The sequence below is a fragment of the Budorcas taxicolor genome, chromosome 15, assembly GCF_023091745.1.
Source record: "Budorcas taxicolor isolate Tak-1 chromosome 15, Takin1.1, whole genome shotgun sequence".
Taxonomy (NCBI): domain Eukaryota; kingdom Metazoa; phylum Chordata; class Mammalia; order Artiodactyla; family Bovidae; genus Budorcas; species Budorcas taxicolor.
The window spans coordinates 40,241,933-40,265,654 of record NC_068924.1 but is presented as its reverse complement, the minus strand read 5'-3'; the positions used below and the strand labels follow the sequence as shown (position 1 = coordinate 40,265,654).

At 34.1% G+C, this 23,722-nt stretch overlaps 1 protein-coding gene across 3 annotated transcripts in view; it reads left to right on the top strand.

Annotated features, from left to right (window-relative positions):
- Positions 1-23,722, top strand: part of USP47 (ubiquitin specific peptidase 47) — a 102,871-nt gene that overhangs the window by 39,746 nt on the left and 39,403 nt on the right. For all 3 annotated transcript variants that reach the window (XM_052652251.1, XM_052652250.1, XM_052652248.1), the window contains 5 exons: positions 139-277; positions 5,031-5,127; positions 7,182-7,327; positions 7,863-7,942; positions 10,114-10,263. In XM_052652251.1, the coding sequence (XP_052508211.1) occupies positions 139-277; positions 5,031-5,127; positions 7,182-7,327; positions 7,863-7,942; positions 10,114-10,263 (612 nt within the window). The remainder of the gene's footprint in view (positions 1-138; positions 278-5,030; positions 5,128-7,181; positions 7,328-7,862; positions 7,943-10,113; positions 10,264-23,722) is intronic.

Sequence of the window (23,722 nt, the reverse complement as noted above, 5' to 3'; positions counted from 1 at the left end):
TAGGAAATAGTCAGGGAATGTCTTGATGGGGCTGGTAATGCCTTGTCTTTTTTTCATTGCCTCAGGAATTAGTATGCCTTTTTTCATTGTTTTAGCAGTATTTACCACTCAGTAAATATTGGTTATGCTGTATTTTAGGAGGATTCCAGTGCTGGGGATGACAGTGTCCATGACAAATTTATTGGTCCACTTCCAAGAGAAGGTTCTGTGGGCTCTACCAGTGATTATGTCAGCCAAAGCTACTCCTATTCATCTATTTTGAATAAATCAGAAACTGGTAAGATTTATGATTGTTGTATTTTCATAAAATCATAGGGCATTAAACCTGGAATAATCTTAGCAAATCTAAACCTAATCTTCTCATTTTATGGATTAGAAAACTCAGACCCAAAACAAGATCACTAGTGAGCAGAAGCAAAGTTAGAACAAGAATGGTTTCCCTTTCCTTCATCTCGTTGTTATCTTTATTGTTACTGCTACTGTTCAGTAAAAAAGCAAATTGGATTTTGAAAGAAATAATTTTTTTTGATAATTTCTTATCTTGAATTTAATCTTAAGTTTTTGAAGTTTACTTCCTCTGGAAAGGGGTGTATAATATCTGTCTGTGTTTACAGTAGAGTTACGGAGATAACTTTTATGTGGAAATAAATGGGTCAAACTTATTTTATTGGAACTACTGTGTTATGTTCTGCTTTAATCTAATCATATGTTAGACATTAATCATGTAATTAAGAAATTCCTGCTAGCTTATCTCTGAATATGTTATGTTTAAAACTAACAAATTTTTGAATTTTTTTCAATTTTTTGAGCTAGTAGAATTGCTTTATTTATGCATTTTTTAATTTATATATAAGACTGGTTAATTGCCTGAAAATGTAATCTGAATCATTTTACATATTATTTTGCTTTTGATTGTACAGCTAGTTAATGTTATTTCATGATAGGTATGGCTTCAGAGTGTTTACTCTTAGAACTTCAAAACAGAGATGATTGTAAATATAACACACAATTATCTAGTATAAAGGCTTCCCTGGTGGCTCAGCTGGTAAAGAATCCACCTGCATTGTGGGAGACCTAGGTTCTATCCTTGGGTTGGGAAGGGAATGGCTACCCACTCCAGTATTCTGGCCTGGACTGTATAGTCCATGGGGTCGCAAAGAGTCGGACACGACTGAGTGACTTTCCCTTTCACTTTCATCTAGTATAAAAAGAGAAATATATAATTACATGTAGGTTTTGTTTTAATGTGTTCTGTAGTCTTCCACTTACTATATTTTGTATTGAAATATAGAATAAGTTACTCACAGCTAAGCATTTGTACAGGCTTAATTGCATATTTGTTGTGGAAATAGTAAAAACTGGTCAGGTTTGGAATTTATGATCAATTTATATAAATAGAACTTTTTGCAGCAAACTACCAAGAATAAAAGAGAATGCAAAAGTATCCTTTATTTCAGATAATAGCAAATGAGAAAGCTGCTTCTCATTACACTGTCAAGAGTAGTGATTCTCAAAATTTTATTTATTTAAAAATCATTTGGGGATACTTGTTAAAAATGTAGGTTCTGAGGCATTACTCCCAAAATACTGATTTAGTTACTGTTGAGTAGACTGGATAAATTGTATTTTGTTTTAAATAAATACCCTTACATTTTTATAAGATAGTTGAAATACTTTGAGAAAGTTCCAGATTTAGCAAGTCAGGATTCTTGAAATTTTTGCTATGTATTCTGACAACCAACACAGTCCTTATGCAAGAAGTATTTACAGAACTCCTGCTTTGTACTGAATAATGTATAGCTCTCTGATGCCTGTAAATTCCTAGAGACTAAAGTATACTTAAAAAAAAGTTCTCTGATTGTATGAATGTAATACATGTTCACTGTCATATTGTAAATGAAGAAAGTGGAAATTTCTGACAGTACAATTAACAGAAACTGCTTTAATGATTTTGCTTATTTTTGTCTTCTCTTTCCTTCATCTGAATGCTTTCAAGAAAATGAGGAAATTGTTATGAGCAGAGTTTTAATCAGTATTTTTCATGTAATGTATGAGGAGCATTTTTCAGTATTATTAAGTAGTATTTTAGTATGGGTTTTAAATGGTTAAAAAGTAGTGTTTCATTATATGATTTAGATATTTAAACTATAATTATTACTGATGTTATAATGAATATTGTAAGTTTTTTATTTTCATCTGTGATTTTTTCCTTAGGGTAGGTTTCTAGAAATTGAATTACTAAGTTGAAATTTACTAAAAATATTTTTATAGGACTTTGATACACATTGCCATGTAATCATAGTCTTCATTTCCAACTATCGTTCCTCACACAGTTCTACTCTACTCTTTTCCCTACTTGTACATTTTCCTTCAGTGTTCTGGAGTACTGCCTTTCTGAATTAGAACAGTCTATATACATCCAAACGAATTGGTGTTCAAAAACTGTTCGTGACTATTGAATTGGCATTTTGCTTAAGAATTTATTAAATGCACAAAATGTTTCCATTGAAAAATGCTTTCATGATTTCAACTCAAAACTTCAGGAACACTTCTCTCCATAATTCAGTGAGGTTGGGGACTTACTCTTTTGTCTCCTTGTCTACTAATTTCTTCTGGTGGCCAATTACTCTTAATGGGAGATGGTTGGAAGTGGGGGGCACTTAAAAAATTAAGGAGTGGATTGAAGGCTGATTGGACTCACAGATGATTAAAAGTGACTGAAGTGTTCTATCATTTAAATCTGAGATATCTTTCCTTGGCCAGTTTCTTTAACAGTTCTTTTCCTTATATCAACTTTGAGTTGGCCAGTTTCATTCTACTTCATTTGGCCTCGTAGAGTTCTCCTTCATTTCTTATTTGTTCTGTTCAGGATTTCTTTCTGTGTTTGCCCTGTTATTGTTCTATACAGAATGGCATATGTTCTTATGTTTTCTTCCCTTATTGACTTATACTTACGATATTGACTCATGACTATTTCAGATAGAGGACCCACTTGATAATAGTTCCCATTTGAAATTTTTTGATTTAGACAATTGATAATGACAGAAGATTCCTATTAGTTCTGTAGCATTTTATCTTTTTAATCTCACTAAAACCTTCGTACTGTCGGAAAATAATAGTACTTTTATTTGACACACTGGTCATTCTGTTAAATATGGTACTAAATGAAGTACAGAAGACCATACATTTCTATTTGATTGTTATTGCTAGTGGTAAAATAAAGAAGGGTGGAAAAAGTGTTGTTATCCCTCCTTCCCTTAAACCCGTCCCCCTGCCACTCTTTTAAGCCCAGGGAAGGGAAACAAGATCACAAATAAATGGTGTATGATTGATCTTAGGGTATACACAAAAGACCTTGATAGTACCTTGCCTTTTAAGGCTACTGGTAGAATGGTTGTCCCTGACTATTGAGGAATTGGGGAAGGAGGTGGAAAAGAAGAAATCCCAGGCAGCTGAGCAGGTGCAGAACAACTGGGTCTCCTTGCTCAAGTGCCATTGTTTGTAGGAAAGAATCCATTATCAGTTCAAGTAGCTTATAGATTTGTATTGCTTATAAGTCATATTCCCTTCTCCCTCATGGGTACCTGCTGCTGTGCTAAGTAGTAGGGTAGAGAGATAAATTAGATTCGACCCCTCCCCTCACTGTTGGGGAACATATACAAATAAATAAACAATTATAGATCAGTGAATTAAAAGCTCTAATAAGGATTAAGGACAGTATGCTGTAAGAACAACTCAGGTGGCACGTGTTGATTAGGAATTGAAGCAGTTTATAATTATATAGCAATGTAGAGGAAATATATAGACATGTGTTCACAGTATTCTTAAAGATGAAGGCATTCAAAATCAAAGCTTGAACCTTAGTCCAGAGTAAAAGATAGGCAACTACTTGGTCTCTTCTTAGAATTGTATAAGTGCAGATAGTGTGGAATCTATTCCTCTTTTCCACAGCTGAACCAAAGGTCATTCTGCATTTGTTGATCTTTTTCATCACCTTAGTTAGCAATATTGTTGGTCTACAAAGTTTTCCACTATCTTACTAACAAAAGATATTTTTGTTAATTCTTGGAAAATTGAAAAATGTATTTCTGAGAGCTTCAATGAATGCCTTTGGGATGTATTGAGAAAAGATTTAAGTTTTTTTGAGATAACTAAGTCTTTCAGTATAAAGTGGGTATAAATAAATTTAATTATTAGGTAATGTGTTTACCACATTTTACTCAAATAATAAGGTATAATAAAATAATGAGGCTAAGTTTGTGTGTGTGTATGTGTACCTCATAAAGCCTACTTCAAAGAAGTTCCAAAAGTATTCTCAACGGTGGTAACCATTTCTAACTAGGTACATAAAGTTAAGCACTTAAATAGTTCATTTGAATTTTAAATGCATCTAAGTTACTCCTTTCCTTTTTCCTTCCTCTCAGTTCTCTTCTTCTTCCATCTCTGAGTTCTCTTACTTAATAGTCACTCTTTGCATGGCGTGCTGATCTACAGGGTTTCATACTTCATGGGTGTGTACAACAGTGGAAGTCCTCTGAGTTTGTATACAGTGGATTTATCTTATGTTATTGATTATTGGTAGAAATTGGTTTATTGCGCCTGGTGAACTGGTTCAGTACTGTCTTCATATTTTGGGTCTATATGATATTTAAAGTGAATATGTATATACTTTTTCCATTTTAATACACAGCTTTTAGATTTGGGGAACAAAGATTTATTTTTGTCACAAAATACTATATTAAATGTAACTGTCTTAAAATGTTATTAAATGCTATGTAACATCTATGTATATCTCTGGACATATAACAGCATGTCCAGAGATCCTGACTATCTCTGAGAAATAAAGTTTACATAGTGCATATATTGACGAAAGATGTCTTTCTTAGGTATTATTGAAAAAATTTGAAATAATTTCCAATTATAACCTTAACCTCTTAATTTTTACTGTGTATTAAATTCTTGTTAAGTTTTCTTTCTGTTAATTTTTTCACATAAATGCTGACTTATATTTGTGTGTTTGTTTTTTTAAGGATATGTGGGACTAGTAAACCAAGCAATGACTTGCTATTTGAATAGCCTTTTGCAAACACTTTTTATGACTCCTGAATTTAGGAATGCATTATATAAGTGAGTATTCAAAGAAATTCTATCAATAAAATTGATTTAAGAATTAAATACAACTTTTAACTAATCAAATCTATTTACCTTCTTGCACTTCTTCGTTAAGTTTGGGGCATTTCTCACTTCTTAAAACATACCTTGAATAGTAAATCAGAAAAGGGTTTTATGGGAGGCAGGCATATGAAAAATTTGTGGGGAGAGAGAATCAGAAATGTATAGACAGCAACAGGATAAAATTGATAAGATTTATGTTTAAGATAAATTATTATATTTAAGCTTGCCTTGCTTTTAGCTTGAATGCCTTTATGAAGAAGTATGTTATCTACTTTTGGAGATAATCTGAATTTGTAAACCATATTCTTTTTTTCTTCCACATCTCAATTTAAGATACAGAGTTGCCTTTTTAAACTTGCAAATTTTGTTTGTAATTAAAATATAATGCAACTGCTCTGTGTTTTATGTGTGTGTGTATATTTTAAAAGACTGTGTGTATATATGTTTGTATATATCCATATTTAAATAAACCCTAAAGTCAGACATTTGTTTTTGAGTATCCTATTATAATATATATAATACACCCTTGTATATTTCTTTACAATATCCAGAACTTTTATTTTTTGACATTTTAAAGTCAGATAAACTGATTTTTTTCCTCCTTATTGTGTTACTTTTGAGAAACACCTTTGTAATTACTGTAAATATTTACAGTAATAAAGTGCTAAATAAATACAGTATCTACTTTTGGAACTTTTGATATTACAAACAACTCTGGGGATTTTACGGAGCTTGGGTATTAACTGAAGCAATTAATATCTAATGAAATATTCTAATTCATAAATTTAGAAAGCAATTTAGGCAACATGAATAAAAGGCAAAGGTTATTTAAGAGTAATTGCTGAATGTGAACCTGGTCAAGATTCTTGTCCCAATTAACTCACAGATAACAGAGGTAACAAAATATTAAATGCCACTATGGCATTTGACCATCAAAATCCAAACTGTGGAAAACTATAGGACAAATGTCATCAGTTTCTGATACACATATATATTTCCAAGGAATAAACTGCAAAGATCAAAGGGAATAAAAAATAGATTAAATAGGTTAAAAGTCTTATCAATTTCAATGCACAGATCTTGTATGGATCCTGCTTTGAACTGTTTAAAAAAGAAATTATGAAGCAATCAGGGAAATTTTTAGCAGTGACCTAAGATATAATTTACAGGTGATATGATTAGGTATGTGCTTCCAAATAATCAGAATGGGGGATTATAGACAAAAAAAACTGATCATGAGTTGGTAATATCCAAAGTTGGGTGATGGGTACAGAGGAATTCATTATACCATTTCACTGTTTTTTTTAGTATGTTGGAAATTTTCCATAATTCATGCCCACATACCTAAAGTGGTAGGTTCTTTCTGGCTGCTACATAACAAGTGAAGAGAATAAACAAACGGAACCCTATCTTTCATGCTAGTGCTATCCTGTCTGCAGTCCAGCAAAGTCCAGCCTTTTAAGGGTCATTCCTTCTTTAGTTCTACATGATGAACTTACTCATTTTTGCTCCTGAAAGTCCTCTTCTCTATAACGTCCTCTTAATCTTCTCTACCTGGCCAAACCACACCTATCTTCATGACTACCTCAAGTTCTACTTGCTCTGCTAAATAAGCCACTTCTCCAAGTTTCGTTAATCTCTCTTCTCTCTAAACTCTCACGGCATTAAGTCCTCCTTAAATGTCATTTCAACTACTTTAAAAAATATACATATTGCTACTGTGAAGAGATCTGTGAATTGCTTAAGAACAAAGACCTTATTTCTAACTTTATCTATCAAGCACCTACATATAAACACTGGGTAACAAATACCTGCTGAATGAAAATCATGTCAATTTTTTCAAGTAAATTCAGATGGCGAGCTTACATATGAATTTAATGGTTAATACCCAAGCTCCATAAAATCCCCAGAGTTAAAAATTTACATTTGTTATGGTCTTAATGTTAGTTATGCTCTAAAGAATAAAAATATGTTATGAATAATTCTCAAACATTTCATTCCAATAGGTGGGAATTTGAAGAATCTGAAGAAGATCCAGTGACGAGTATCCCATACCAACTTCAGAGGCTTTTTGTTTTGTTACAAACCAGCAAAAAGAGAGCAATTGAAACCACAGATGTTACAAGGAGCTTTGGATGGGATAGTAGTGAGGGTACTAATTCTCTTATAATGATAAGTATTTGCAACAGTCAAAGGAATTCTGAGAGACTGTATTATAAACAACTCATTAACATCTTTACTTTAAACCTTTTCATTGCTTTTTGGTTGGTGTTTTAAAAATAGCTTATTTTTAAAATTTAAGCTCCAAGGCATAAGTTTTTGATCCATTAAAACTATCTTGTAAAATAAGTTTGGTTATACTCTATGTACTTAAACTAAAATTTTTTTAATGTGTTAGCTTAGATTTTTATTAACGTATTTCTTGGATCTACAGTGAAAAATAATAAAAATGGCAAATATTGTAGCATCATAAAGCATATGCTGCTTATAAAATGTTGAGCTCTCTTGGTTCTTTTTCATATGATTGCCTTTTTATGACTCTAGTATATATTTTGTATTCTTTTTAAATCTAGCATTATTTTGTGTAGATTTTCCCATATTTCTGACAGTTTGCTTTTAAACAACAAACTAATATTTCATTACACTAAGTTAATAGCTCTTTTTAATTAAATTTTATCTTAAAATAGCTTGGCAGCAGCATGATGTACAAGAACTGTGCAGAGTCATGTTTGATGCTTTGGAACAGAAATGGAAACAAACAGAACAGGTAATTTATCTCTCAAGTTGAGAGTATTTTCTAATAAATTATTAATTCCTTAAAGTGACTTTATTTTATTGAAATGTTTTAAAACTTGGGCATTAGTCCAGTTGTTAAAGTACTGAGAGTTTCCTCATCTTTAAGGAGGTTGGGCCCTGTGATCTAGATGGTCTGTTTTTAGCTGAAAACTGTGTAGTTCGTGTGTGTGTGTGTGTGTGTGTGTGTGTGTGTGTGTGTGTGTGTTAGGGATGATTTTTGAACAGTATTTTCAGATAGATTCTAAGTAAATTCAATGTCTTATCTGTAACACATAAAGTATACATTGTAAAGTATATTCATCTAGCATTACCTTCTTTTTGACTAGTAAGATATATTCATGCTTTTCACACTTAGTGAAAGTGAGAGATACTCAGTTGTGTCCGACTTTTTGCAACCCCAAGGACTATATACATTTCATGGAATTCTCCAGGCCAGAATACTGGAGTGGGTACCCGTTCCCTTCTCCAGGGGATCTTTCCAACCCAGGGATCAAACCCAGGTTTCCCGCATTGCAGGTAGATTCTTGACCAGTTGAGCCACCAGGGAAGCCCTTTCACACTTAGGATCCTTGTTAATCTGACCCTATTCTTTTTTTTTTTTTAATTTTTATTTTTACTTTATTTTACTTTACAATACTATATTGGTTTTGCCATACATTGACATGAATCCGCCACGGATGTACATGAGTTCCCAAACATGAACCCCCCCCCCCCCCCCCCCCCCAGATCTGACCCTATTCTTAAATCCAGTGGAAGGAGGAACAGATTAAAAGTGGGAGAACTTTAGATATATCACTGGAATGAGGCCTAAGGCTGAACTGGATGAGGCTCAGGACTCAGGCGGGTTTATGCTAAGTGTAGTGATAAAAGATCATTGGAGGCCAAAAGAGGACAAGTCTGGAGGGTAGCCCAGAGGATGTACTGTCTGATGGCTCAGACTAGAGTTTTTCAAACTGGATTGCAGTCCATTCATTTATGAGATAAATTTAGTGAATCTACACAGCACTTTTTTTTTTTTTTTCAAAAAGGAATAAAATAGAAAAATAGAAGCATCACATAGTAAGGGTAAGTATTGTTTTATGCCACTTTTGTTACAGTTATATGTACTAGGTTGCAGTGTAAATTATTTTCTTACTGTGGGTTGCTAGCAAAACTCTTTGAAAAACGCTGGATTGAAACACCTAGAAATGCCCCCTCAGAGAAGACAATCAGATATAGCTGGAGCAGGTTAATGAAGAAGGCTTCATTAAACAAACAGTATTAACATAGACAGTTATGGTGGATCCTAGTTTGAAGGCTTATAAATCCTCAATACTTGAAGAGGTATACATTTATGAAAGAGACAAACTATGATTTCCTTCTTAACCTGTTCTTAAGAAATATTGAAAAAAATTACATTCATTTAGTGATCTAGATTTTCTGCATAATCTATAGGATTGTATTTTTGTAACCTTATGCAGAAGGTATTAGGGGATGTTTCTTTTTCGTAGGTCTGAAGGTACCCTTTGTCCTTGTTAACATCCGTTTGTGGGTCAACAATTTTAAGACCAGTTGGGACATTCCTTCTGAGTTCCCAAGTTTTGGTACAGGAATCTTGAGGCAAGATATTCATATGGAGGGTCCTTACTTAGGGAGTTACCTATCTCCTTTGGGTCAGAGTAGCCCCCAGTTGACTTAAGTTTGCGGAGTAGGTGAGAAATTCATTCTTTTTAGGTGAGGATATCTTGAGGGAGATAGAGTTTAAGGTTTCTTTATTAATTTCTATTCGTTTAAAATAAGTATATTTTTCCTTCAAATTATTTTATGTGTATTACTGAAAAAAGGTTTTTTTGTACCTTGAGATAGAAGATATGATTTTAGAAATCAGAATATATTATTGTGAAAATAGTGATATGTATATGTAAAGCTATAGAGCCAGTTATTTAGCTGTGTGATTATCAGTATGCCTAAAATGGTGGATTGTTTTGTCTTTGTTAAGCTTTGATTTTTTTCTCCTATAGAATTTTAGATTAGATAAATCTTAAAGCTTTCTAAAACTTCAACAGTAGGACTCAATATCCTTTTGAAACTCATTCTGAAAGGCATAAAGTATTAACTAATGTTAAAGGAACCCTTTAAAAATTCGAATGTTCTTATTTTTAGGCTGATCTTATAAATGAACTGTACCAAGGCAAGCTGAAGGACTACGTGAGATGTCTGGAATGTGGCTATGAGGGTTGGAGAATCGACACATATCTTGATATTCCATTGGTCATCCGGCCTTACGGGTCCAGCCAAGCGTTTGCTAGTGTGGTGTGTACCTTTCAGCTGACTGCTTGTGTATCCATACACAGAATACATAATGGCACAGTGATATAATATATCCTAAGGTAAGTATCATCCTAGATACACCTTCTTGGGTTGTTAGTCATTCCTGCATTTAAACTAGCAACATCTAGAAGATTTTTGACCCTTCAGTGAGTCCTAATAGTGCATGTTTAAGAGAAATAGTATACAAATGTACTGCCTCATGGCTCAATCTTTTACTCTTTTGTAGAAGTGACTAGATTATTTCACTTTATCTTTTTTTTAACCTCTATAAACAGTCTATTTTATAAATGCTACTTTTTAACATTTATTTTTTGGGGGCCTTGCCAGGTGGCTTGGGGGGCCTTGCCTGGTGGCTTGGGGGGCCTTGCCTGGTGGCTTGGGGGGGTCTTAGTTCTACCAGTCAGGGATTGATTCTGAGCCCTTGGCAGTGAGGGCGCAGTGTCCTAACCGCTGGACTGCCAGGGAATTTCCTATAAATGCTGTTGTTACTCTTTTTTTTGGAAAGTACTTTTTTGTTTTGAGAGCACTGTTTTGTTCCATATACTTTTGTGAGAAGAATAACCTCTAGTTATTAAGACAAACACAGACCGTATTTTTTGAAAAAGCATTCCTCTTCTAAAATTTAATTTTAAAATGACCCAGGCATTTTATAAGCACAGATAATTTGAAGAATCAGAGTTATATATAATTAACTTATTTATATATCATCAAATTGGGTGATTAAGATTTTCTCATTTCTCCTTTTGTTCTCTGTTTTTAACTGCTTTTTGGTAATTTTATTATTCTTACGTTTGTGTATTTAATTGCTTATACAAAAGGAGAGTCATGGAGGGAGTTAAATTGACATTTAAAATTAGAATTTAGAAACATTTATTTGAACCTATTATGAGTCAGGGGAAACATTCACAGCTAATATCTCTGAAAAAGTCAGATTTCATCATGATGATCTTACTTATGCTGCAGTCAGGCTGATGGTGGATTGCAGGTAAAATCAGTGTTCTTAAAATTAGTCCATACTTTAGCCTCTAAAATAGGGTTTCAACTGTGATTTAGTAGTCTCTAGGACAATTGATACCCTTTGCTTTTTTCTCCTATTTTTATATGACTGTCAGGCAATAACAGCAAGAAGTTATGGGATCAGTCAGTGGGAATCCAAAGTAAAAGGCCTTTCCGACATAGGGGAAGATTTGGCCTCTTTTGCCTTTTTTAAGTGCATGTTTTTCTTTTTATTGAAGTATAGTTACTGTACAATATTATGTAAATTACAGGTGTATGATATAGTGATTCAGTCAGCTTCCTGAACAGATTTGAAAAATTCTGTTAAGTACTTAATAATACCCTTGTAAACTGCCATTCTAGGTATATGAGATTGGCCTTGGCTTGAGGGGCTAGTTTTAGTTTTCATTTTTGTTTTGTTTTTACTTTATTTTGTCAGTTTAAGGTGGAAGAGACATAAAAATTGTTAAGGTTTATCTTTCAGTGATTTATCTCCTAACTGATTTTAAAACTTTGGCATTTAAGGAAATGTACTAGGGAAGTGCTCAGTAATCCCAAGTGATGTACCCTATTTTTTCTACTTTATTTATGAAAATATTTTTATTTAAGATTTTTCATGAACCTGTTTAGTTTTTTTCTTACATATTTATTGAATTTTGAGGAAGTTACTTTTATTTGTGTTATGTTGGAATATAATACTTGAGTATTCAGCAGATATAATACTTGAGTATTCAGCTATAAAAAAATAGCTAAATCTTTTTCATTATTTGCCTGCTGAATTGTTACCACTCTCCTCAGTACGTTACCGACAGAGCAGTGAAGTGAATTGGAGGATATTTTTGGAGAAGTGAAAATAGTCACATTTCTGAATGGAATTCTCCAATTCTATCCTACATTGGTATATGGATAATGGTGGTGGTAATTATTCAGTGGAAATTGAAAATTACATCTATGAAGCAGGATGTAAGCAGGCTTATACACACATGCGCTAATAGGGCTTACAGAAGGGAACCTAAAACTTCCTAGATTTTGCTGGAGTCTCTTGAGGGAAGTTACAGCAGGTGAGACTACCCAAGATAGGAGTTCTAAGGAGGATACTACCTTCAGAGAACTTTAGTTAGAGGTAAGTGATTTCCCTTTATTTTCTGAATTCAAACTTACAACCTACACTTCTTAAACTGCAGAAATCGTATAACATCTAAATTTAATGTTATATCACTGCTTGCCATTGTGTATTTTGTTAGTGCTATGTGTTTTAAAAAGAATTTGGTATAAATGTGGATTATAAATATCTAGTTAAAAGAAGCATTATAAAATCTTGTTCAGACTGTTATGTATTTGGCCTTAATTTAAGTTGAACTCTTTTAAAATTTATTTTCTTACTCTTACTAGTGGTCTTAGTATATTTGCCTTATTGGCTATTTATACATACATGCACAAAGACGCTTGACTACATGCACACATATATACACACATATACTTACCTTCATACACAGCATTGATGGTTATTTGTTTTGCTTATTACATATTCTGTTTACTGAGCCACAGTACCATAGTTATGTGTATTCACTGTGGTTAACACTTGGTATTTAATTTCAGATCAGTAAGTATGAAATTCTGTTAAACATAAGAGGTTTTTTTGTTTGTTTGTTTCTTAACTTCGTCTGAAACACCCAGTTTCTGAATTGTTTTATCTCCATATTTAAATAAATTAACTTGAGAGTAATATTTAAAATTAAATAAGAATGGAGTTGCCACTTAGTTAATTTATCATTATAACATCTATATATAACTTTGGTTATTTTTCAGCATGATTGTAGCAGACTAATTTTTAAATAAGAGCTAAAAATTGCCTATATAGTTTTTTAAAACAGCTTTTCATCCCAATGTTTGCTTTATTGAACTATTTCTTAGTTGCTGTAACTGTAGTATTTATTAAGTTTCTGGCCTCTGTTTTATCTCCGTTTCATCTGTGTACAGGGCTCTGCTGCTGCTGTCTCTCACAGTGCATTTTGTTCAGCACTCATCTCCAATAGGTTTAATAGATGTTTGGAAGAAGATTTCTGATTAAGTAAAATTGGGAAACTGTGTAACTGTAATACTCTTTGGGAAGTTTACAATGCACATTTAATTTTAAATGCCCTCCGTGTTCCTGTAATAGAGAAATTAACCAACCTTTTCTCTGTGGGACATCTGTTAGTAGTTCAAAGGATACTAGGATTCTGAGGAACATATTCACAAAATATTCTAGGATATTTTGTGGAGCTCTGCATTAGATTAAGGTGATTTAAGGAAATCTTTACTTCATTACATTAACATTTATGTCCTTGTAACTGTTGAAGGGAGTGAGAATACTAAAATAATATGTTTCTAATTTCCTGTTATTTTACATGTCTTGTTATTAATCCTGAAAAAAATAATATCAGCCAAAAAGTTACTTACATTAATATTTTTAAAAACTTGATTCTCGCTGATTTATTAGGTAATTAGAACTGTCTACATAAAATCAGTCTCTCGAAACTTTATAATCAAAGAAACCTTGAATCTGCTCATTGCCAAGCATATTTGAGAGTGTATTATTTTGAGAAGATCTAAATGGTATAACCTCATATGTTTGACATTAATTAGAGGAGAGCGTTCTACTTAATAGTAAATTTTAAACACTATATTTTTATAGGTAGTTTTATTGAGTTGCTTATTCAGTGGTAGGTACTATTCTAGGCCATTTTTATTAGTATAGTTTTATTTTCTTTTGGGGAAAGTACATTTAAATATCTGTTTACTATGTCAAAATGTGTTCAAAAGTCTAAAACTGGATTTGGCTGTGTGGTTCCTTGTAGTGTCTTGGGAAAGATCAGATTAGGTAAAAGACCTTTTGTTCCCTAAGTAAACACAAGTTAATGATCATTTTAAAGTTTTGAATAGAAAATTGTTAAATTCATAAGCATTTGTGAAATCAGAAGTGTTCCAGATATTTAGTTTATACACGTTTATATCGTAAGTGCTACCCTGATTTAACAGGTAATTTGGACATTCTTATATGGCTGGCTCGGTCACATAACTCATTTGGTTGGTAGAGTAGTCCAAATTTGTCCAAATATGTAAGCATCACATAAAGAAAACTCTCTTCCATGGACTCTACCCTCGTTTTTCCAGGAATTTGTGTGGTTCAACATAGTGGGAACCAGTTTAAAAAGTGGGGACTTTTGCTTTCAGGATGATGGAGTAGATGTACATTGCCCTATTCCTCCCGCTTAAACAACTGAAAATCTTGAACATTATATATAAAATAAACATAAGAAGACTCTGAAAGGTGGAGAAAAGGCATAAAGACTAGGGACCTCAGGACTCAAGGAATGACATGGGGTGAGTTCCCTGGGTTTTCTTTTTGCCTAATGTATCCCAAATTTGGAGCTGAAGATGCTGGCAGGCTGGAAATAGCAAATAGCACAGACTAGTAAGTCTGCTGTCTCTAGCCAGAAGACTGGGGAAAGGACATCCTGGCAAGGCACAAAACTTGGCCAGTAACTGCTGTGCTGCAGCCAGACACTGCCAGAAAGATTGTTGCCCTAACCCATGTCAGCCAAGGCTGAGTAGGGAGCCTCAAGGTTGTAACAAGGTGCTCCAACCCCCTTCCGGGGTGATTCCAGAGAAGACTGACTAGGACCAGAAGTTTCTTCCCTCCTGGGCAGTACTGAACCTCCCCACTGCCATTCTCCTTTTACTGTGGTTAACTGTTGTTAGAGACTATGTGGGGAGCCTAGCCTTACACTCCCACCTAATAGTAAAAAGGTGTTCCTTTCCCTTCCTACTGGAGTAATGTTAGAGGAGGCCTAGATGAGAGTCAGGACTTTCACCACTTCTCACCTCCTGGATAGGGAGGCTATCCCCCTCCTACCTGTGGTATCAGTGGAGGCCACAAAGGGAGCAGTGACAGATGTTAGAATTATCTGACAAATATTTTAAAGCAACCATCATAGAAATACCAATACATCAGTGAAAATTCCTAAGCCCACTTGAAACAAATGAGAAAATAGAAAGTCCTGGGGAAGAAATAGCAGATATAAAGAAAAATGCAATAGGAATTTAGAACTGAGAAATGCAGTAACCAAAATTTAAAAGTTAATGGATAGGCTCAACACCAGAATGGAAGAGACAGTGTATAGCGAACCTGACAATAGAACAATATAATTTGCCCAGTTTAAATAACAGAAGAAGTACAGTGGGGGTGAAAATCCTTAGGGACCCATGGGACTATAACAAAAGGTCTGACATTGGTGTCGTTGGAGTCCTGGAAGGAGAGGAACACAAAGACAGGGCTGAAAAAACGCTTGAAGAAAGAATGACTGAAGACTTCCCAAATTTGGCAGAAGGCGTAAAGCTGCAGATCCAAGAAGCTGAGCAAACCATAAACAAGCCAAAAGAACTTTACATCAACTTCAATTATAATTAGACTTTTGAAAAGGAAAGACAAAATATCTTGGAAGCAGTGAGTGAGAAAAGGTATCTTTTTTATGGGGGGAAAACAATCTGGTTTCTCATAAGCAGATCTGTCATCAAAAACTCTGAAGGTCCAAAGGAAGTAGTACATTTTTCAAGTGTTGAAAGAAAAGAGCTGTCAACTAGAGTTTTATACACAGCGGAAATATTATTCAGGAATGAAGGGGAAATCAAGACCTTCTTGGATGAGGGAATCCTGAGAAAATTTTTTACTAGTAGACCTACCTTTAAAAAATGGCTAAAGAAAATTCTCTAAATGGGAAATGGTAAACGGAAGGCATATTAGAACATTAGGAATGAAGAAAGAACATGGTAAGCAAAACGGTAATATAATAGGCTTTCCTTCTCCTCTTGAGTTTTCTAAATTATCTTTGATACTTGAACCAAAATTATAACACTGTCTGGTGCGATTCTAAATATATGTAAAGGAACTATTTAAGACTATTATATTACAAAATTGGAAGAGGTAAAAAGACAGGAAAGGTTTCTGTACTTCACTTAAACAGTTAAAAGAATGGGACCGATAGACTAAAAGTTTTGTGTATGTAATATAACACGTAGAGCAGCCACTGAAAAAGAGATACACTCAGTTCGGTTCAGTTCAGTCGCTTAGTCGTATCCAACTCTTTGCGACCTCATGAACTGCAGCATGCCAGGCCTCCCTGTCCATCACCAACTCCCGGAGTTGGTACACTCAGAAGCACTATCAGTAAATCGAAGTAAAGTTTAATTCAAAAATTTTTTTCAGGTTATCCATAGGAAGGCACAGAAAACAAAACAAAACAAAACATTAAAATATCAGACTTAGTTGCATGTAAATAGTCTACATGCAAAAAGGGCATCCCTGGTGGCTCAGGCAGTGAAGAATCAGCCCGCAGTGCAGGAGACCTGGACTCGACCCCTGTGTCGGGAAGATCCCCTGGAGAAGGGAATGGCAGCCCACTCCAGTATTCTTGCCTGGAGAATTCCGTGGACAGAGGAGCCTGGCGGGCTACAGTCCATGGGCTCACAAAGAGCTGGACATTACTGAGCAGCTAACACACATACCAAGTAAAAGGAAGAGATCAGCATATTAGATTTTAAAAATGTGACCCAAAATATGCTAGGTACAAAAAACAGCTTTTGGTGTATTGAAATCGGCAGGTTGATAATAAAAGGGTTGAAAATTATATATCATGTAAACATTAATCAAGAGAAATGAGGCATGGCTATATTAAAAGGAGATAAAGCAGATTTTAAAGCAGAATTACTAGAGATAAAGAAGGGCATTGTCTAATGATAAAAAAAGGTCAGTCCATCAAGAAGACAGCAATCTTAAATGTGTACAAACTAAGTTACAGAGCTGCAAAATATGTGAAGCAAAAGCCTTTCAAAATGAAAGGAGAAATTGACAAATCTGCAGTTACAGTTGGAGACTTCAGTGCCCTTATCAATAATTGATAGGTAGAATCTCTAGACAAAAAATTAACAAAGATATGGAACTTAACAATATCATCAGCCAACAAGCTCTAATAAATATAAAACCGTGCACTCGACAACAGCAGAGTACACATTCTTCTCAAGTGCCTATGGACTACATATGAGGATAGACCATATCCTGGGCTGTCATACAAACTTCAGTTTAAAAGAATTAAAATCAGAGAGAGAGTGTTTTTCTGCCACACTGGAATCAAATTGGAAATCAGTAACAGTTAACTGGAAAATCACCAAACATTGGAAAAATAAACAATGCACTTATAAATAATCCATGAGTCAAAGAGGGAAATGTCGAGGCAAATTAAATATATATATATAGAGAGAGAATGGAAATGCAGATATGTAACATGAGAAGTTTTGAGACACAGCTAAAGCAGTACTGCAGAGAGGAAAGTGTTAGTCGCTCAACCCCATGGCTCCTCTGTCCGTAGAATTCTCCAGGCAAGAATACTGGAGTGGGTAGCCATTCCCTGCTCCAGAGAATCTTTCCAACCCAGGGATAGAACCCCAGTCTCCCACATTGCAGGCAGATTCCTTACCGTTTGAGCCACCACGGAGAGGAAAATTTATAGCTTTAAATGCTGGCCTTTAGTATAAATTCTTTCATAAGAAAAAAGAGAAAATGTTATGTATTAATAATGCAAGCTTCCACCTAACCTGGAAAAAAGAGCAAAAGAAACCCAAAGCCAGCAAAAGGAAAGACATAATAAAAGAGCAGAAATCAGTGAAATTGAAAACAGAAAATCAGTAAAAGCAGTTATTTGAAAAGATCAATCCAACTGGTAAACCTTTAGCAGGACTGACAGGGGAAAAAGATAAGATAAACATTTCCAGTATTAAGACTGAAACTACTACTATTACAAACCTTATAGATATCAAAAGGATAATAAGGGACAATTCTGCACATATAATTTGATGACTTAGTTGAACCAGTGTCTTGAAAAGCACAAAGTACTCATCTTACATGGCTTAGATCATTTTAGTAGCCCCATAACTGTTAAGATATTAAATTCATAATTTAGAATATCTTAAGAAAATCTATTAAGTTGGAAAGTTTTCACTGGGGACTTGTACCACATATTTTAGCACAGTGAGCACCGGTTCTTCACAACCCTTTCAAAAAATAGAAAGGAAGGAACCCTCCCCAGTGTGTTTTATGAAGCTCCTCTTATCCTCATACCAAACCAGACAAAGGCAGTTAAACAAACAAAAAAAACCCCTCAAAATTATGACCAAGCCAATATCCTTAATGCATATAGAGGGAAAAATCCTTGTCAAAATATTAGTAAATAGAGCTAAGCAATATAATAAGGAGAATTATATACCATGACGAAGTAGAGTTCATTCCAGGGATTCAAGGCTGGTCAGTATTTTAAAAATGATTGACTGTAATCTACCATGTTAACAGAGATAGGAAAATTGGCATGATCACATTAATTGACTTAGAAAAAGCTCTTGACAGAGTTCAGTAATCCACTCATGATAGAAACCCTAAAAACTGGTAATAGAGGATAATTTTTCTTAAACTTACAAAGAACATATTCAAAAACTTACAGCTAACATCATACTTTGTGGTGAAAGACTGAATGTTTTCTGCCTAAAACATTAAGGTATTCTCTGCAAGGATGTCTGCTCTTATTCATTTTAGTACTGGAAGTCACAGCCAATACAATAAGGCAAGAACAAATAAAAGGTATACCAATTAAAGGAAGAAATAAAATTGTTCCCCCTTTTTAAATAACACTTTTTTTTTTTTGGTATAGAAAACCCCAAGGTATTTGTCAAAACAAAGCAAAACCCTGGAAAACTAATAAGTGATTTTAGAAGGTAGCCGGAAAGAAGATAAACATACACAAATCAGTTGTGTTTCAAAATATTAACAAAGAACATGTGGAAAGTGAAATTAAAAATACAATATTGTTTACAGTTGTGGGGGAAAAAAAAAACCCGTAGGTGTAAGTCTAACAAAATATGGCCTGGACCTATGTATTGGAAACTATAAATTCTGAAATAATATTTAAATGGAGAAACATACTCTGCTCATTGATTGAAAGATTCACATGTTGAAGATGTTGGTTCTCTCCCAAATTGTGTAATTTTAATGAATTCCTTTCAAAATCTGACAAACTTTTTCAGCCTCATTCTAAATAACATAAAATAGCTAGAATAGCTTTAAAAATTTTAGAAAAAGAATAAGGTAGGAGAAATCTCTGTCTAGTTGATTGATTTCAAGAATTATTATATACTTAACAGTAATCAAGGTTTTCTGATATTGGAAGAATAAGCAATAGATCAGTGGAACATAATAGAAAACCCAGAAATAAATCCACAAAGATAGCCCAGCTGATTTTTTAGAATTGCACAGTGCAGTTCAGTACAAGAAGGATGGTCTTTTCAACAAATGATGTTAAACAGTTGGGTACTCATATTTCCAAAACTGAACCTCTACTTAAACCTCACAGCTTGTACAAAAATTAGCTCAAAGTGGATCATAGACTTAAACATAAAATGTAAAGTTATAAACTTTTAGAAAAAAATATAGCAAAAAATTCTGAAGATACAGGGTTAAGCAATTAATTCTTAGATTTGATACCAAAAAGTACAGTCCACAAAGGGAAAAATTGACAAGTTGTGTCTCTACAAAGTTTTTAAAACATTTGCCCTTTGAAAGCCAAAGTGAGGAAGATAAAAAGAGAAGCTGCAGACTGGGAGAAATTATTTGGAAAGCACATATCTGACAGAGGACTAGTATTTAGAATACATAAAGACATCTTGAAACACAGTAATAAAAAACCCAAACAGTCCATTTAAACAGTAGGCAAAAGACAAAAACATTCTATCTAAGAGCATATACAGGTACCAAATAAATATAGGAAAAGATATTCAACATCTCTAGGGAAATGCAAAGAGCCGGACATGACAACTGAACAGCAGCAAAACAGAAATGCAAATTCAAACCTTATGAAGATAACACACTACCAGCAGAATGGCTAAAGTAAAAAGTAACGGCAGCACAGAAAACTGGCAACAGTGTGGAGAAACTGGTTCACTCGTGTTTTTGGTGGGAATGTGAAGTATTATAGGCAGTTTCTTATGAAGCTAAACATGAAATGACCATAACCTCCAGTAATTATAGTCTTTTGATTATCCCAAAGAAATGAAAACTAATTAGATGTTGGTAATGTTTTTATTTTTAATATTCCAAAACTGGAATCAGCCCAGATGTCTTTCAGCAAGTAAATGGATTAACTGGGGTGCATACAAACCATAGAATACTACTCATTAATAAAAGGAACAAACTGCAATACACGCAGAAACTTGAATGAATCTCCAGAGAATTATGCTGTGTGACAAAAGCGAATCTCCAGAGATTACATATGATTTCATTTACATAGCATTTTTGATACAACACAATTTTAGAATTGAGAGATTAATCATTGCCAGAGCTTATGGAGTAGCTGAACCCAGGGGAAGGATGGGTAGGTGGTTACTGTAACAGGACAACATGAGTGATCCTTGTGGTGTAGGAACTGTTCAGTCTCTTTACTATGGTGGTAGATACATGAGCCTATACAGGTAATAACATTATATAGAACTTACTGTACATACATGCACAGACAAATGAATACACTGAAACTGAGAAAATTGGAATCATATTGGTGGGTTATAGCAATGTCAGTATTGTGATTGTGATATTATACTATAGTTTTGCAAACTAGTTACCTACCATTTGGAGGAATCGCACCATGTACAGGGGGCTCTGTATTACTTTTTTATAATTGTATATGAACCTTCAGTAATCTCAAAAATTGCAATTAAAAGTAGACAGCTTAAGTAAAAATAGAATCTTTTTCCTACTTTAAAGGGAAATAAACAACGTATATATTCTGGGAAAGATAGTTGACTCTGTAAGGAAGACATAACTGCACATCAGTAGCACAGAATTGCTGAGTATATTAAAATCAGTTAGAAAATAGTTATCAGTGGTAGTTCTAATTTATCTTCTGTGGTTCAGTTTGAAAAATAAAATGTAAAGTAGTGAATGATGCAGAAAGAATTTTATATGTAAGTTAAGAGTTAAATGAAGATTTATAGGCAGTACTGTTTCTTGGTTCTATCTTTTGATGGAACTGTACCTAGATTTTCTGTATTTCTTAAAGAACTAAGGATATAAGAATTCTCTATATTATGTTCTGAATGCTGAAGATTAGGGTCTAAAAACCTGTGTACAGTTAACACTTTGTGTAATATATAAGGAGGTATAAGTGCTAGAAAATAAAGCTATTATCTTCACTCTGGAATGATAAAAAACCATCACAGTCAACCCAAAGCTAGTTTGGAAACATGACTCAAAAATAGTTTAACATACTCAAGAGGTTCCCATGAGCTTATCATGTGTGTGTGTGTGTGTGTGTGTGTGAGTGAGTGTGTGTATTAATAATGGCACAGTGTTTTATTTTATTCCATTTTTATGATCCATAACTTGTTTTTTAGTATCTAAAATATAGTTTAGCATGATTTTATTGTCTCATCACATTAAGTGAAGATAACGTATATAACAACATTAGCCCATACATACTTTATTTGTTGAATGAACAGATTAATTTAAACTAATCTTTATGGCTGCCTAATCTTTATTTATAATTATTCTAGTGGCAACTTTTTAAAAAGTGAATAGGAGACTAAAGAAAATTATTAGTATAGCTTTGACTGGTTTGTGAATCTAAAGAATAATTTCAGCTGTCTGACTCTACATAATCCCACATGTCTTCCCCAAACCATAGGCAAAAAGGAACACTAACAAAACCCACCTGACCTGTACCTTGTGGATTACTAGGAAACAGAATAATATGAACTTTAAATTATGTGAAATAGCAAAATTATGAAGTTCCAGGAGACCTTCCAGTATTGTTGCAAGTGTGTGTGTGTGTGTGTGTGTGTGTGTGTGTGTGTGTGTGTGTGTGGAGAGTATGGAGTGGGACGCTTTAGAGACTCCATGAAACAGGAGTGGGGATTGGAAGACTTGAATGAAGATGAAATACCCTTAAATGAGAAAATACAGCAGTACGTGCCAAAATAGTGAACTCAGACTGGGACTTGGTAGTTTATAGCACCAGCTACAGAGAAGGAATTTTAGAATGAGAAGGGTTAGAAAGTGGACAGCCTTGGAGGAATTTTGCTTCTAGAGAAGGAGATAAACCAAAAAGGGCTGATGCATCTGAGTCACAGCAGCGAGGAGAAGACAGAAAGAGAACGATTCTGAAAAATGAAGGGGGACACCAACTTCTCTTCACCATTAGCTGTTCACAAAATTGCACTTCACTAAGTTAACAGAACATACTCACAAACTAAAGAATGCTCTAAAACTAAAGCTGTAGAGCTGTTGAAAGAAAACAGAATATATATATTAAAGCATTTCAGCTGATGAACAAGTCTAGACATACACAGCCCTGAAAAAGGAAACTTAAATAACCACAAAATAGGATACTGTAACACAGTACTCTGGACTATTAAGTATTCTCAAGCAAGCAGAATAGAACCTGGCATCCAAAAATTTAAGGAGAGAAATGGGTTAGAAAAACAGAACAAGAAATGCAGTGTGAGCTGATCGAACTCAGGAAGGAAATTGAAGAAAAGATGAAGCTACATTAGAAATGAAGAACTAGTTAGAAAATACTAGAGAGAAAATAGGACGGAATGAAAGCTAAGGAAGAATATAGAAAATGAGATCAAGTAAAAATTAGGATCTCAAAGCAAATGATTATGAAGGAAGACTGGCAAATGAAATCCGACATAATTTGACTGTGAAGAATAAAAACACGGTAGTGCAAAACTTATAAACTATAATCCAGGAAAACTTTCTGGGAATTGGGGAAGTTTAATCAACTTTTGAAAGATTCCTTCCCCCCTGCCCCGCCACCCCCAACATGCCTGGAAAAACAGATCTGGAATGATCAACTCTGAGACATATTTTAATAGACCTTTAAACATGAAGGATAAATTGGACTGGCATCATATTTTTGAAGAGCAACATGCAAGTCATAGCAATAGAACAGCAGTTTCAAGGAAGTAAAAGTTGTAAGCCAAGGATTTGCTATCTAGTCAAATTTTTCTTCAATTATTATGGCAGTAGAAAATCAAAGTTTGAATATTGGGGGACTCATTGATTATTTTATCTGTAAACCTTGAGTTTATTAGAGGGTGAGCTCCACCCACCCAAGAGACCACTGGGGAAGCTTCAGCAAAAGGACCGTGAGCACTTAATATGTTGTAGAATTAAGGACTAAACTGAACTGAAGGACTAAATAAAACAAGGGTGAGGACATGATAGAAGAAAGTATGAAATACTGAATCGTAATATACAAAGAATGCCTCTCAAAAAAGGAAAAAAGAAAAGGGGATGTAGAATGAGGTCATAGACGGTTAAATGGGGGAGACCAGGATACCATTTAAAATTGGCAGTCTAGAC